The sequence below is a fragment of the Hyposmocoma kahamanoa genome, unplaced genomic scaffold (genome assembly GCF_003589595.1).
Source record: "Hyposmocoma kahamanoa isolate Upper Pololo Valley unplaced genomic scaffold, ASM358959v1 92, whole genome shotgun sequence".
Lineage (NCBI taxonomy): Eukaryota > Metazoa > Arthropoda > Insecta > Lepidoptera > Cosmopterigidae > Hyposmocoma > Hyposmocoma kahamanoa.
Window position 1 is genome coordinate 11,476,515 of NW_020654748.1, and position 15,872 is coordinate 11,492,386.

The 15,872-nt window shown below is 34.6% G+C and overlaps 2 protein-coding genes across 2 annotated transcripts in view; one reads left to right on the top strand and one right to left on the bottom strand.

Annotated features, from left to right (window-relative positions):
• Positions 1-10,378: 10,378 nt before the first annotated feature.
• LOC113236864 (ribosome biogenesis protein TSR3 homolog) lies at positions 10,379-11,718 on the bottom strand. Its single transcript, XM_026473077.1, has 2 exons — positions 11,339-11,718; positions 10,379-11,214 (listed from the first exon to the last, which is right to left on the bottom strand). The coding sequence occupies exon 2, from the start codon at positions 11,205-11,207 to the stop codon at positions 10,473-10,475; it is 735 nt and encodes a 244-aa protein (XP_026328862.1). The 5' UTR covers positions 11,208-11,214; positions 11,339-11,718; the 3' UTR covers positions 10,379-10,472.
• A 2,922-nt stretch (positions 11,719-14,640) lies between these two features.
• Positions 14,641-15,872, top strand: part of LOC113236475 (calcyphosin-like protein) — a 52,562-nt gene continuing 51,330 nt past the window's right edge. The window contains exon 1 of the mRNA XM_026472562.1: positions 14,641-14,728. Coding sequence (XP_026328347.1) covers positions 14,656-14,728 — 73 coding nt within the window. The 5' untranslated portion in view covers positions 14,641-14,655. The remainder of the gene's footprint in view (positions 14,729-15,872) is intronic.

The window sequence follows — 15,872 nt, forward strand, 5'->3', positions numbered from 1 at the left end:
TGTGTATGATTTTTACTTTTGCTGTATTAACAAGCTACATAATGTTTTGCTGCACTAGAAGAATAACCTATTTACCTATTCGTAACTCGCGATTAAACATCAGATTTAAGCGAGCTCATTTCCATAATAATGTGAATTTCCTTATTAATGTGAACCACACAAACACATTCCAGCGGTGTGGTAATTTGAAGATGTACTAAGTGTACATTTTCTTGACACATTTTGACAACACACTACTAACATAAGTAGGTGTTGTAATGACATTTCAAGGCTTTCTGTAGACGTAGTATATTTTTATAGACCAAGTCTGTAGACGTTTGGTCATTATAGCCGTGTCACGGGATCTACTTTCAAGGAGTATAATGGATCATTTATACTTTTGTGCAGGAGTTTTTCATGTGTTTGCCTCCGTTTCTTTTCCCTACCTTTACTTTTCCTCGTTCTATAGAAAATTTGCTTTTATCTATTTTACTTTTCTCAATTTTCATTGTCATTGTATCATTGAGTCCTTTACTCTTAACCAACTCCAGATCTTTACAACTAGCGCCTTCATATTTTTCTTTTCTTTTCTTTTTCTTCCCTTGCTTCAATTGCTTATGTAGATTAGGATTGTATTCAGTACATTTTAAGCTTTGATTGTCATTGAAATAATGTTTATAATATTTAGGCAGATAATGTTTTCTCCGGCTTTGATGTATTTCAGTATCCCCGGATTGAAAGCGAGAATATATTTCGTGCCCTTGTTCGAAGAACTTTGAATGTCTAGTATTATTTTTATTGTTCATAAATACTCTTGGACTACCTACCTTTACTCTCTTTGATTTCTGTTGATTAATTGTCAATAGTGGATTCACAGGCTGGCGATCACTTTTACAAGTTTTTAAGGGATCAACATTATTTACAACATGGTATTTCTGACGATCAGATTTAGACGTTTTCAGTGTGTCCACTTTCGTAGTCATTATTTGATCTTTTTTTATTTTAATTAGTTCACTGTGGTGGTTCGGTTTATTATTCCTTCGACTATACACATCTGTGTGTTTTTTACGATGGAATACCGTAAAAACTAAATTGAATGTCCTTTTCACTTTTTTTAGGAAGTGATTTTCTTTATTTTCCCCTTTGCGAAAATCTTTTTGGATCTTTTGAGTTATGCATTGGCGTTTATGACGCCGTTGTTTCGTAATATGATCATAATGAAGGTTATGTATGTTTGAGGGCTGATAAAAACTTGATCTATTAGCTTTGTAGATCATTGTGCAACTGGTATAATTATGGAACTTGTTGCAATTGTAAGGATATATTATTTTCATTTCATTAGAAAATGTCGCTTGATTGTTGTCGCATCCACAATGGTTGCCTCGAAAAGTAGCAGCAGTTTGAATTATCTCTTTTTTGGTAATTGTATGTATGAAGTCAAGTGATTTACAGAATAGTTTAGTCAAAACAACGTCCTCAAATTTGTTTAAATATCCATTAAATATTTTTGAATTTAAATATCTGCAAGGTGAATCATTACGAGACCTATCTATTGTGTCATGGATTAAGTGAGCATTGCTACTGTTTGAATTTGAATTTTTTTCTTGAAATATTAATCTACGTTTCAAATTATCCAAAGGACTTATAGTGGTAGTCATAAAGTTGACAATTTGTTGTTGAGTATAAGGCGGTTTTTGTAATTTCATTGCACAGAAACAACGTTTAAGTGACGGATGGACATTTAAATGTGATTGATTTTTGGAGTTTTTTACAGTTATTGGCGTTGCCTTTTTTGGCAGTTTTGGAGTTGCTGTTTTATGTGAAGGTGTCTTGTCTTTCGTTGTGGCAGGTACTGATACCGGCGTTGAACTGCTTGCTGCTGATTTATTCGATGACTCACTTTTTACGCCTGTTTCATATTCGGAAATATGTAAATCGAAACTTACTTTAGATACGATATTAAAAGCAGAATAAGAAAAGTGTGGCATTTTGCCCTTGTCGACGTGGCTGGTTTCGATGGATGGTTTTTCTCGGACCTCGTGCTTACGTGGCTTTACTGTTGGTGTTACGATACAGTTACTTTTTTTAGGAGCATGGGTTTGTTTAAAGTTTGGTGTTTGCCTAACAACACTAATTTCATTTTTATAACTTATTTTATCCGTCATAGTTGATAACGATTTCTTTGGAATTGCAGGGCCACAACGGAAAGACCTCGTATTCTTTTTCGGTTTCTTGAAGTTGTTATAAGGAGAATAAAATTCAGGTTCCAAATATTTGTCTTTAGTTGTTACGCCAACGTTTGCAACAGTTGCATCCATTTGTTTTGCGCCGATTTTTTTATGTTTAGTACTTGTTATTCGCAAAAAGGTACAAAGGCACTTTTTCATGAAATTTTTTTCTTGTTGGGGTTTTGCTTGAATGCACACTGATCGATTTGAGGTAGTTGATACTGGTTTATTATGGGTTACGTATTTGGTTTTTTGACCTTTAGATTTACGTGGACCCTGTGGTTTTTGATTGATCGGAGCATTTGATGACTTGATTTTTGGTTGAACCGAGACTTTTTCATTGTTTTTACGTACTGATTTGGATGTTTTATCTTTCTGCGGACGAGGGTTCGGAGGTAGCTTGGGAACCTTTTGTTGCTTATAAATTTCTATATCCAGACTTATACTTGAGGTAATCGAAATTCCAGCATCAAAAGGATATTTTAAAGACTTGAATCGTCTTTCCTCCACAACGTGAGAAAGCGGTGTAGTTTTTCGTTCAACCTTTTCTGTTTTTGGTTTAGTTTTTTTAGCATTTTGCCGACTGACAGTGGACTGACGTTGATTGTTTTTTAGTGAAGTTATTTTTTCATATTGTTTTAAATTGTTGTTACCAGTAAAGTACTCACCAGATTTACTTTCCCTAAGGTGGAGTGTTTTCGCCTTGATTCTTTTCTCACACTTCTTAGGATTAAAGTTGCCAAGTGCGCAATCATTAGGATCACATGGAGTTGGACCGATTATTCTCGCTAAAATTTTTTGCTCACACTTCTTTGGGTTATAATTGCCCAGTGCACAATCATCAGGATGACATTCGTCAGGACTGAGCTTTTTCTGTTTGTTTCTTTTCTCACACATCTTTGAATTAAAATTGCCAAGTGTGCAATCACTAGTTTTACGTTCAGATGAGCCGAATCTAGTTTGATTACTACAGATTTTCGTTCCTTTCGCTCCCATTTCTATTTTCACTGCACATTTTTTCGGTGATGTTTCTAATCTAAAAGTATAAATATGCCTGTTTAAGTGCAGAAGCATCCCAGTTAAATTACTCGTATTACACATTATTTCAATTGAATCAATTGTAGACGCTGCACCGCTTTGCAAATCAGTACTACTTTTAATTACGCCAATATTTTCTTCAATGAAACTGCAGTCTTGAGTAGATTCTGAACTGTGCATGATTGATGATGATGATGGTTTTTTGTGAGCTAGTTCTTTGTTATTCTTATCAGACGATAGTATATCGATATTTGATGTGAGTAATTGTGTGCACGTTCCTATTTTGAACTGTGCACTTTTTATAATGTCAATGTTTTCAACTGACAAATTGATTTTCTTGTATTGCTTTCTTTTGATAACACGTTCTATACATTCACTAGGATCACAATCAATTGTTACAAAATTGTAAGGTGTATAACATAATCTGTGATAAGTTTGTTTCACGTCTATTTCGCTTTGATGCAACGAAAATAATCCCGAGCACTCTCTTTGGTAATCGTTAATTTTATTACGCCTTGTAATAACGGGCACATAGAAAACTTGATTTTCAGATTTCTTGAGCGATGTTGTACAGAAACAACGTTTGAGTGATGTGGCACTATATGGAGTAGTTACTAACTGCTTGTGGAATTTGCTTTTAGAATTCTTAGGTGGTATTTCACAAATTTGTACGGTTTTGGTTTTGTTAGATTCGGTTGCGTTTGACACCGGTCTTGTTTGGCGTCGTTTTGTGCCAACACCACATTCGCGTTTTGAGCTGACGCCTTCACTTTCGTAAGGTTTCAATTTACGAGTATTTGTAGATGTTTCATACGCCGTCCCTGGGTCTTTAATTTTTTCAGGACGTTTTAGTTTAGGTTCTTTAGGTCCATGACGAACTGTTACGGCTGCATTTTTCTTGAATGCTGGAACACAATCGACATACTTCACGTTATGCGGGTACTGTTTTGGCGTAACTTGTTTTTGACTGCGTACAAATTTTTTGCTTTGTAAATCGTGGTTTGCGCATAACGGGTCTGTGCCCTTTTGCGCATACTTTTTTCTCGTAGTTACAGTAACTGTTTTCATCGTTGGTTTTTGAGAAGATTCTGTTTGAAAAGTACACGTAGATTTTTGTGTGACCACAATCCTCTTCTGTTTCTTACAAACAGTAATTAAACCGGAAATCGTCACAGTTGTGAAACTGCTATTCTTTTTCTTTGGTCGCGAAGATGTATTCGAGATTACTTTACACTGTACCATCTCTGTGCTTGGACAATTCCTAAGAGTATATTTTTTCTTAAAGCAATTAGCCTTCTCCCATCTTCGTTTTTTTGGGCTTACATGTTCAGAGTCGTGCCGTAGCAAGGCCTGTTCTTTCTTTGTGTTTTGGACGAGAGTCGAGGTATCTCTTTTATTTGGTTGAGTCAGTGTTCCTTTCTTTGTGTTTTTATTCAGAATTATTCCTCGTGTTTTTTTATTTGGGTCTCTTTTCTGATCGCTTGCTTCTGTGTATCTTTCTTTTGGTCCCTTAGTATTTGCACAGGCATTTGTTATGGGACAATTAGTCTCTAAGCAGATCGACGGACTCTTTTTTTTTATTGAATCATTTTTTTGTTTGTTTCGTGGAGTATTTCTTTCCGTGCGTTGCTTAGGTTCTGGAGGACTTTGGATGTGTTTTTGTATACGACTCTGCTCACAATGAATACATATTTTCTTTGCTCTTGGTGATGGAGTAAGTGTACTAATGTTCGTTTGCAGATAATAAGGATTAACAGATTTTTGTTTTACTTTTGATACTGGTGTCGACGTCCTTGCCGAAGATCGAGTTCGGCTGTCCAATCTTTTGTGAATTAAATTCAAACATTTGAATTGATCACATTTTCTTCCAACAGAAACCCCTTGTTCACACTCAAATAGTTTAATCTTTTCTTGCTCAATTTTCGGGTCAACAATTTTCAAGTTCATAACACAAAGTTGCTGTAAACGCTGACAGGATAGCTTGGTAGATTTGAGATCAGATTCTATTCCCGATTCATTTTTCGTGGTTAATGAGTGATTTATTTGATTTTTTTTAAATGGTTCTGTCGATGTATGCTGCCCCAAACATTCACAGAAACTAACACAATCAGTATAAGAATTTGAGAATCGTGCCCTAATGGATGTACATTTTTTTAATGGATCTCGCAATGACATTGTTTGGTGACACGTACTGTCTTCTCTGTGTGAGAGTAGCCCCAATGATTGTGGATTTGGCGAAAACTGTTGAAAATACTGAAAATCTTTCGTACTTTGGGAGTGGGATAACAATGGAGTCGGGGGAGACGCCATAGGGTTTTTTTTCATATTACCAGCGCCTGCTGTATTTATGACAAACAACTGAGTTGAATATGTGTCTTTTTTTGTTTTTAATAGCCTACGAGAGTATCTTCTGAGGTTTACAGCTTCACTCACCGTTGATTTTTTCGTCGTACTAGTTTGAAATTTATTTACAGAAATCATAGGTTTCCATTCGTACTGTACAATTGAGGAATGACTCTCTTTTGACATATCGTAGCATTTACTTTTTAAGCTGAATATGGAACTATTTTTTATATTTCGACGAGAACGGGTAATACATATACAAGATGGCGACTTCCAAAATAGTGTCTTTCCTTCTTTTTTCAGTATTTGATACTTTGGATACTTTTCATGCTGAATTTGATGTCGTTTCACTCCATGGATTTTTGTTCCAATTTTAGAATCAACTGATAAATCCCGAGGCTTAATTGAAATTGCTTCTGGCATCGATGACATCGTAATATTGGGTGATTTTTCTCTCCTTTTATAACTTCCCAAAACTTGAAAAAAATATTTATATTTGGGCTTTCTACCTGCATCTTGTGGTTTATTGCTATTTACTGAATTAATTAATTCGCAAAATGTCTGAGATACACTTTCAGTGGCCAGTTTTTCTTTATTTTTGTATTTACCACACTGGATGAGTTTAGAAAAGCAATGATTAATTGAAGATTTCAATAACTTACGTCGGTTTTTGTCTAAATAACTACTACCGAACAAATTATGCAACTTCAGTATTGATGGTTCTTTATGTCGATCCAAGGAATTACTATCATTAGTATTCTGTTCTAGCTCCGCTAGTTCTGTTTCGCAAGGGCTGGAGTTAATTGTAAAATTTTTAATTGGAGTTTGCGACTCTGACGTGTGTTTATTGTTTATTGTATAGTTTCGATTCAACTCGGGTAACTGGACCAAAGATTGTGAGCGTATCGCGGTTTGTGAATTTTTTTTGGACATATTTTCACATTTAGTACTACAATAAATTGTTTCTTTTCGAGGATAATTTAGTATTTTACCTCTTATTATGTTTTCCATGAAACATGTGTCGATATAAGAATTAACATTTGAGGTATCAGTTTTTATGGATTTACTTAGAAGTGATTCTTTTGTAATTGTTTTATTCTGAAACTTCGATTTGGTTTTCAATGGCTTATGTTGTATTAGTTTTGGCTTTGCTTGAATTGTTTTTTTGAAGTAAATAGACTTTGGAAGCTCAAATATTGTCTTAGGTAGGTCTTTCAAGCCCCACTTAAATATCTTAGATTTAGCATTAATTTTTTTCCAAAATTTTAAAGTGCAAAAATAGCTTATAAGCGTACGTATAGTGGCTGGTTTATTTTTTATTAAAAAGCTTTTGGTCTGACCAGGTTCAAATTCTATTTTTATCGTATCTAAATTGTCCCCAACAGATGTAATGACACTTTTTGTAATTAAGCTAGGTTTTGTAATGTTTTCGGCGCCAACGATTTGTAAATTTCCTTCTCCCATTGTACCATAATTATACTCTAAGGAATTCTTAGATATGTTGTACTGTAAACCTTCATTTTGACTCTGATATTGTCTATTATAAAGTGAACATATGGACGCCTTTTCTTTTATTGCACAATCAACACTTGATGATAGCTTTGATTTGGTCGCAGGTTCTGACCGTATGAGCTTTGCTTTACGACTTCTTACGGTTCGAAGATCTTTTTTCTTGTTCGATCTTGATATTATATACACCTTTTTACCAGTAATATTATCCCGTATGTATCTTGTACCAGCTTCGCGAGCAATAATACTCGAGTTGCATGAACAACAAGTACAAATATTAATCGATTTCTTTGATTGTGACATTTCGTCTTTACTTTTTAACATAATCGGATCTAAAACGACGCTATTTGAAACTGTCTCTTTGGTTTCTTGGGTATGTTGTATATGATACTTTATTGAAGTAGTCAGTACTTTTTCAGACGTTTTGACCTAGCTTCTCTTTGCAACTTTTCGTTCATTAAGTACATATCGTGCCCTGATGGTTGCAATCCTTTTTTCTTTCAAGAGTAGGTATACACTTTACGAAATACAATTTGTCAATACTAGAGCCCTCTACAAATATTCGTCGTAGTGACGGTTTGTCTACGACTTTCCTGTAAGGACAAGATGAACACGTAGAGCTCTGTCGTGATCCTCGGACATTTTCATCGTGTGTTGTCTTCTATGTGACTGTAATACATATCCACAAACAAAGTAACAAATTTCAACGCACACAACTTCACATTTACTTCTACATCACGCGTTGTATGGACATTGTACCTGTGAACATTTTTAAAATAATTTAAAGAGTACTGTGTGCACTGCAATAGATGTACAAGTGATTCTATACGAATGGAAAAATAGATGATACGCTAAATATAAGACGGAACATTGCAATGTAATAGCAAAAACTATAATTATGTTGCAATAAATATATGTATATTCTATAAAGCAGCCCTTGACGTCTTAGCCTTTCAAAGTGCATGCTTAGTTGTAAATTTTCGAGTATTGATAAGTGTTGCGTAAATAGGTATAAGTAGGTACTATCACCGAATTGAGGCATTTGTTATCTGAAGGCCCTGATGTGATTCTTCGAATCGCCAATTTATATATAAAAATTGAAGAACGATGACGAAAGACGATGAGTTAATTGACCTATTATACCGGGAAAGTGAAATTGGCATCGAGTATATACTCGTAAATGCTCGATGGAAATTGGTAACGCTGTGATAGGCAGGTATATAAATAAAACGGGGTTTTTTAACAATAATATTGACATCATTGAAAATATTGATATTTTGATCCTCACGTGTGAGCCAGCTACTTACAGGACAAAACTCGTAAAGTATGTAGTCAATTCATCTACATTTCAATTAGACGTGAGAACTTCACTAGGCGACATTTAGTTGTAACGTAGTCACCGACTGCACATTATGGTCACACGGCAGTCACAGAAATTTTTGCACATACACAAACATTGCACAATTTTGAACAATTCAACAACCAAACTCATTTCATTAATCGCAGAAAATTTATTTGACAATAATGTCACTGATTTTTTGAAGGAAGATTTGAATTTTGTTTTTTTTTTTATACTTCGCATGCCAGTAATACATAATATATTTTTGACTAAGAGTTCATAACAGAGCTTTGAGCAGAAGTTTGGAGCGCATTATTAATACAATAATGTAGTTTTTACGTATCTCCACTGAATGTTGTCGAGATTTAGTAGATTGAAGTTTAGGTAAGTTAAAGTATTTTTTTATTATTATATTATATTGTTTTCTATTTACTAATAGTCAATGCTTTTAGTACACTATGAATTAAATAATAAAAAATTAACATCTGATGACCCGCACAAGCACGTGAAAATCGGGGTTCCGAATTTCCGAACCGATGTATATAGTTCATCTTTAGAGCATATAAGTTCATCAAACTAACAAGTAAATATAATTTCACTGTTGTTCATCTGTTGTTTTAATATTTTTAAGCAATAGCTAATAAAATTAAAATAGACTTTGACCAGTAAACTTGAAATCGAAATTATCACACCGTCCGTGAATAGTTTTACGATTAACGCTAGGCGCAAATCTAGCGGGCGGCCACGCAACATTGGTAAGTCGTGACAAGTACAATACGCTTGTATTTTAGGCACCCGCTTGTCGCGCTTGCCTATATTCTACTCAGATAATTGCAGCGGAGGACGGTCACCCAAGTTAGGTCACACATGGGTTAAACAATACCTAGTATAAGTATAGAAAACGCAGTGAACGATTGAAAAATTGAACAGAAGTATATTAACAACAGCAAAAATAAGAGAAGTAATACTGAATATCCTATTTGGCGGTTTAGATAGGTATACAGATACCTAACCCTACATTGATATAATTAATTTTGTTTGATAGTTATTAAAACAATAAGCAATTGAACCTTCTGGAACCCATATTTACTAAATTAACTTATCCAGAACTTTTATTAACACTAAATTGCTGAGACGTAAGTTTCATTTGAGGTGAGTGACATCCCGGACACCTGCGTGACAGGTTGCTAGCGCTGAACTTAAAGCAAACTTACCATAAACTTCGACAAGACAAATCTGTACGAATACGAAGTTCCAAAATGTAACTTCACGACACACAACACCACAACAATTTTTAGCACTTATTCATTCACTGAGAAGTACTTCACTAAACAAGTTTTTACGAGTTTTTTTTTAACCTTTGCAGCACGCAATATACACTACCCACTCCATCAAATGACAAAACCAAACTAAATCGTGTCGTTTATTTGAACTGCCGGCAAGCGAACTTTCAAAAAGCTTCACATCCGACTCCGTAGCGACACCTATGTTCATATTAGAAACCAAATAAGTCTTGGTGACTTTTCTAAAATGTTACTGTTTGGGCTCACTAGAGGCCGCTATGGAGCTAAGATTAAACTACTATAGCGTTACATCAGATGGCGTCACAGGTTTTGTTACAATTTTACCTCATAAAGTTTTGAAACAAGATATTTAGTAACAAAAAATGTCAGTATTTTGTAATTAGTCAACATAAAACATCATCACAGTCCCCAATTTTAATATAATAAGTGGGAACATTTTTTACAGAACAGTTTACTGTAGTAGAATATTTGAATGCCAAACAGATTGTGATCAGTAACTAGGTATTTTAAATTACAAGTATAACATGGACAGTAAAAAGTAAATTCAGTTAATAGTTTACTTCACAAGACCTTAATTATTATGTGGTACAACATACATAATGTTGTCTAATACAAAAAAAAAATGTATTGGATAAAATTATAATCTTTATTATTCAGTTTATATAAATTCTTAATGGTTAATCAAAATCTCTATACACACATTTAAAATATGTATACTAAATAAATTATTTGCTAAGAATTACTTCCTCCATTTTCACTCGTATCAGATTCACTGGGGGGCCACATACACCTTGTGTCTTTTTCTTTTGCGGCTGAGTCCAAGAACTTAGCTTGAGCTTCCAATACAGTTTTACTGTCTGTGCAAGCAGCATACAGCTCTAATACCTCAGAATTGAGTTCTAAAAATGAATGACCCCATGAAAATTTTGATAAATAAAACTGTGCTTCTTTTTCATGTCCTGTTATAACCATAGCCGCTGCAAGTGCCTCAACACAGCTTAGTTGATATGGTTTACCATAATTTATAGGGTTAGCGGCCACTAAGAATGGTAGCAAGCGAGGATGAAGAGACTTCATGCGACTGAATGGAGTTTCATCTATCTTTGCCCAAGAACAATCAATAACTGCTAAACCAAATTTTTTAATGATTTCTTTATCATTTGGGCTGACACACTGGGTACCAACAGGAGATAACACCACACCTGGAAAACGGTGTCCCAACTTCAAATTTTTGATGAGCTTATGTCGCAGTAGTTTTCTTCCAGAACATTTTTTTGGGTCACAATGATTCAAGTCCCACATGCTGACGGCAAATGACGCTTCTACGCCTTCGTCGTTAGAACTACTTCCGTCACTTTCATCAGATGACGACTGTAAGGTTAGGTCGTTCATTCGCTCGGCATAATGTCGTTGCACATGATGATTTGAACGCTTTCCATGAATGTTCCCTTTTTTCTTAGAAGACATGTTATTTCTGTAACAATTTAATCGTATAAAAAAGTTCATTGATATAAATATTTATTTTAGGTACTTATGCACTTCTATTGCCTATTTCGTTTCTCGTAATTAAGTAAGTACTTAAATTAAATTCCACTTACAGAAAGTGACCCAACGAAAACAGCAACTATAGTTTTCACAAATAATCTTTAGCAGAGTTCAACATTATTTCAAAATTTCTCACAAAAATAATAGTGTTCTTTTTTCTTCTTTTTCTTATTTATTGGTGGCTTGTTCTGTGTCTTTCTCGATTCCGCCAATTATTGTTCTTTTACTAACCTCTTCGAGGGTACTTTTTTCCTTTTTTGACTGGTTTTCATGGCTCTGGCTCTGGGATAGTTTGAGCCAATCGTCAAAATGTTTACTTTCATATAATTGTGTAAGTCAATGTTTCATAACGAAAATATAACACTTTTATAGTAAAACGAAAGGAAGGACTTTAGTAAACGTGACGTTAGAGGTGGGGGTTGCGGGAGGTAGGGGGAGGGGAGGAAACCCCTGCAAAATTTCAAAGTTAGAATGTTGGTAGTTTCCGAGATATTAATTTTTGAAAAATGATGTTTGATAAATGACGTTGCGTTTTATTGTTGAAATTACGAAATTGTTATTGAATTATTGCTATTTCAAAGTAACCTTTTTAAGAAATAATATTTTAAATATATTATAATGAAAATGCTATTGTTTAAAAACGAATAAAACATAATATACTTTCAAAATTTAAACAACTCATGATATCAACACAGTGGAATGTCGAAACGCAAGACATTAAATTGCGTTCGCGTGCTTTTTTGACATACTTTTCGGATTAGGTAGTTGTCAAATGCGTTTTTTTGCTTTAATTTTCACGATATTCAAAAATTATATTCTCGAAAACCTTTGACGTCCTAAAACTGAAAATTTGTGGAGGGTTCCATTTGACTTGGTCTATCTCCAAAATTGAACGCCCAACTCGACGTCACGTATACTAAAGTTGAGCCAAACGAAATTTCGTTCATTGTGTCCAGCGTTGCTAATGCCAATTCTTCAAAATCCCCATAAATCACGGTTAAAATCCCCAAATCTGGGGAGAGCAAAGTTCATATTCCCCACAAATTCCCACATCTAGAGTTTTCATTATTTATTACAAATACATCGCTTAAAAATATAATAATGAATTGAGAAACTCAAATGTAACCACAGACATATTTTATATCTAGATAGACGCCGCAAGTGTACGTACTTCGCGTGCCCAAAGTAAGTAAAATTCACTTGTCGCTGCTACACTTCAGAACTCGCTCGACCGTTATCGTGGATAAACACAGGTCGAAAACGCGAAAAAATGCATAATTGTGCCATCACAAACTGCAAAAGCACAATAACTGTCGGTAAACTGATAAACTGTGACGTTTCCTTCCACGGGCAAGTGATTTTGTTATTAGAAGATGCATAATTTATTTTAAAAACAATTATTTTGGTTTTGTATGAATTTCGAAAAAACAAATATGCAACCGAGTGTATGCCTCATGATTTGTAATACATTGCGGCTTTTACTTGGTGCGATATATTTGTGATCCTTTGTTAATACACCATGAATATCGAACGAACGCACTTTTGTATAATGCATTCAGTTTCGTGGTATGGGCGCTTGTACATTTCTTTGGCCAAATTTAACATTTAATGATTATACGTTAGGTAACACTGTTCTTGATTTTGATCGCTATTGAAAACAAAGGGACGAAAATTATTATGACCTTAGCAATATTATAAAAATATTCTGTAAGTATTTTGTTATAACGTTTCGTTTTTTTTTCTTCAGTTTTGTAGTACCTATTTATTATGAGTAGTATGTGTAACGTGTGTCTATTTCGATAATTTTTGCAGCACGTTGCCTCGAATGTCCAAATATAGTGAGCAAATAATTATATACATCGCCGGCAATGTAGTATTATTAATAGAAAAAAATATATAATGCAAAGTGATTATCACTAGTATCAGGTTTCTTACCACGGTATGACTTCTTTTTATTTTCCCGATATTTTCACGGGTTAACCCGTGACCATGGAGCGTGCAACCGTTCCGAAATATCGGGAAAATAAAAAGAAGTCATACCGTGGTAAGAAACCTGATGCTAGTGATAATCATTTAGTGAATAACCACGAAAGTCTTAAAATCTATATATTATTATAATGCAAAGAATTAACAGTGCGCTGTCTTTACAAAAACCTGGAGTTGGTCATATGTATGAGTTCGTTGCTTTCAAGGACGAAAGTGGTCTAGTTTACTCCACCTAAGATTTTATCCAAATATGCATAGTAGCAGAGTTAGAAATAATAAACAAATTACAAACTTTCACACGAGACCGTCATTAAGTAAATTTACTCTGATCATTTGACACTAATGCGTCAAAGCGAGTGGAGCATTAGCTTCATTCGGTTGTAAGCGAATGTTTCTAGCAACGCTTTACTGATCGAATTTTTTTGATGTAAAGCATGATCCTGCATCTGAAATAATTATTTTAGGGTTACCAAACGTATTCGATATGTTTTCTAAGTCTTTTATGACACCTGAAGTTTTGGTTCAACGGACTGCTGATTTCAGCTGATTCATCTTGTCTTGAAGCTACCTTAATATCTTTGGGTTTGTTTCGTGGACCAACTTCTCCGCATGGATATTATAAACTGTTCAAAATTCCCTACCTTTTTAATTAAATTCCGAACAACGTACTCAAAAAATGACAGTTGTCGTACCTAAATATGCGACGCATAATTTCTATACACCTCATAGGTTACGGCTAGAAAAAACGACGGAAAGGTATGTATATTGTACGTCCGTGCTCCATTTGATGACAATGGCGATTATTCAATTGCCCAAGGTCGTGCCGTATGGAAGTGATGAGTTGATGACTCATGCTTGCGTCCGGACATCGTCCGGACAATGATCACGCAATAATCTAGATAATGCTAACAATGTTGTTGTACCAGGAAAAAAAATATCACTTTTCTTAATACATTAGTAGCGATTCAGTCGCAATGCAGTAATTGTCTACCTCCTCGTCTACCTTTACACATACGCGCAACTTAAGCAGCGATACAATCGCGATGCAAAAGCGTTGCATGTTTTTAATGATTCACCATAAGCGACTGCATCCATGCAGTCGTGCTTTTATGCCGATGCAACCGCCTGTAAATCGCAAGTGTCGCGATGTAATCGTGCGTTTCACAAACACGATTAGGTACCGATATTTTCCTCGGACTGTGAAATAAGTACCTACCGAGATTATCATCAGTGTCATCACAAACCGTGTGTATTATGATCGCTTATACACGTGTGAGGCATCTACCATTTGCTAGTGTTACTAACATTACCGGATTATGATCACGATGAGGTGTGGGCAGAGGTATATAAAAAGGACATTACATTAAAGCGGTCCAGTGCTAAAATGGCGACCATTGTATTCGTGCTGGGAATCTGCGTGATTTTAATAGGGTGGAGCGGGGCAGCTCCTAACGACCGTGAGTTATTTGTGAAATTTATTTACGAGTACATACCTACGAACCAAAGCTCTACATTTCTATGTTTAATTGTCTTGTTGAATCCAATTTTGTTAATGACAATGAGGAACCCATTTTGGCTGTCTAACCACCTATATACGTTATCCAGACTGTCCTGAAAAATTTTGATTTTCATATCAATGTTGACAGAAAAAAGAAAGTGAATCGTAACGCTACCGCATTTGTTAGTTGTACGGCGAAGGTGATATTGTGGGCGGCATTGCATTAATGTTGTTAAACTGAAAATCGAAGTGAAGTTTTTTGAATTGTTTAGTTTTTCAATTGTTTATTATTATTACTATACTACAAATTTTCTAGGATGATCCCTGTGACACTTCACAAAATTGTACATGATATAACCTTGTAACGACGTCCACTAATTTACGTATTGTATAAACTATTTTTGTAAGTCTCGCTTTTAAGTGAATAATATTTGTTTAAGCAAATACATAAAATTAAAGCAAAAGTAACACAAAATTAGTGAGAAATGAGCAGAGAAACAATTTTTTATTCAAAAATGAATTTATTTTCACGACAACGTCAAAAGGTTACTTCGTTAGACTGCATTTGCTAGAGATGAGGTATAGGTATCGATAAAAAGTGTTCGATAATTGAATGAATATAGTGCGTACACGAGTTTCACCAATTACGTAGTTAGTGATATGATTTTAATCTTTTTAATTTACATTATGAGTCAGTTTGAGAAAATTTATTAAAATATCAATTGAAATGGCATTTTAATTTAGTTAATGTTTTATGCCTTCAGTGCAATACAAAACACTTTATACATCTATTCAAAGTTTTCGTGAGGCAGGAGACTCCATTATTTATTTTATTTCTTCTCGGGCACCTACTATACAGGGTGTAACAGAAAGGTGTGGTCATATTTGAAGGTCGGATTCAGTTAATGGTATGAAACTAGTTAGCAAAGTTGTTTTAGTACACACTACGTTATTTGTGGAAATTTCGCCATGAACAGTTTCGATCAGCTGATGTCATTTAACGAAAATAAATAGTCACATCACATCTCTATTGAGTATCATAATACAACCAAATTACGTAACTTGAAAAAATTGTGAAATTCAGGCATATTATTGTAAATGAT

Bases quoted from the DNA above. Each gene is read 5' to 3' on its own strand.
- LOC113236864 (XM_026473077.1), bottom strand. From the start codon at position 11,207: ATGTCTTCTAAGAAAAAAGGGAACATTCATGGAAAGCGTTCAAATCAT.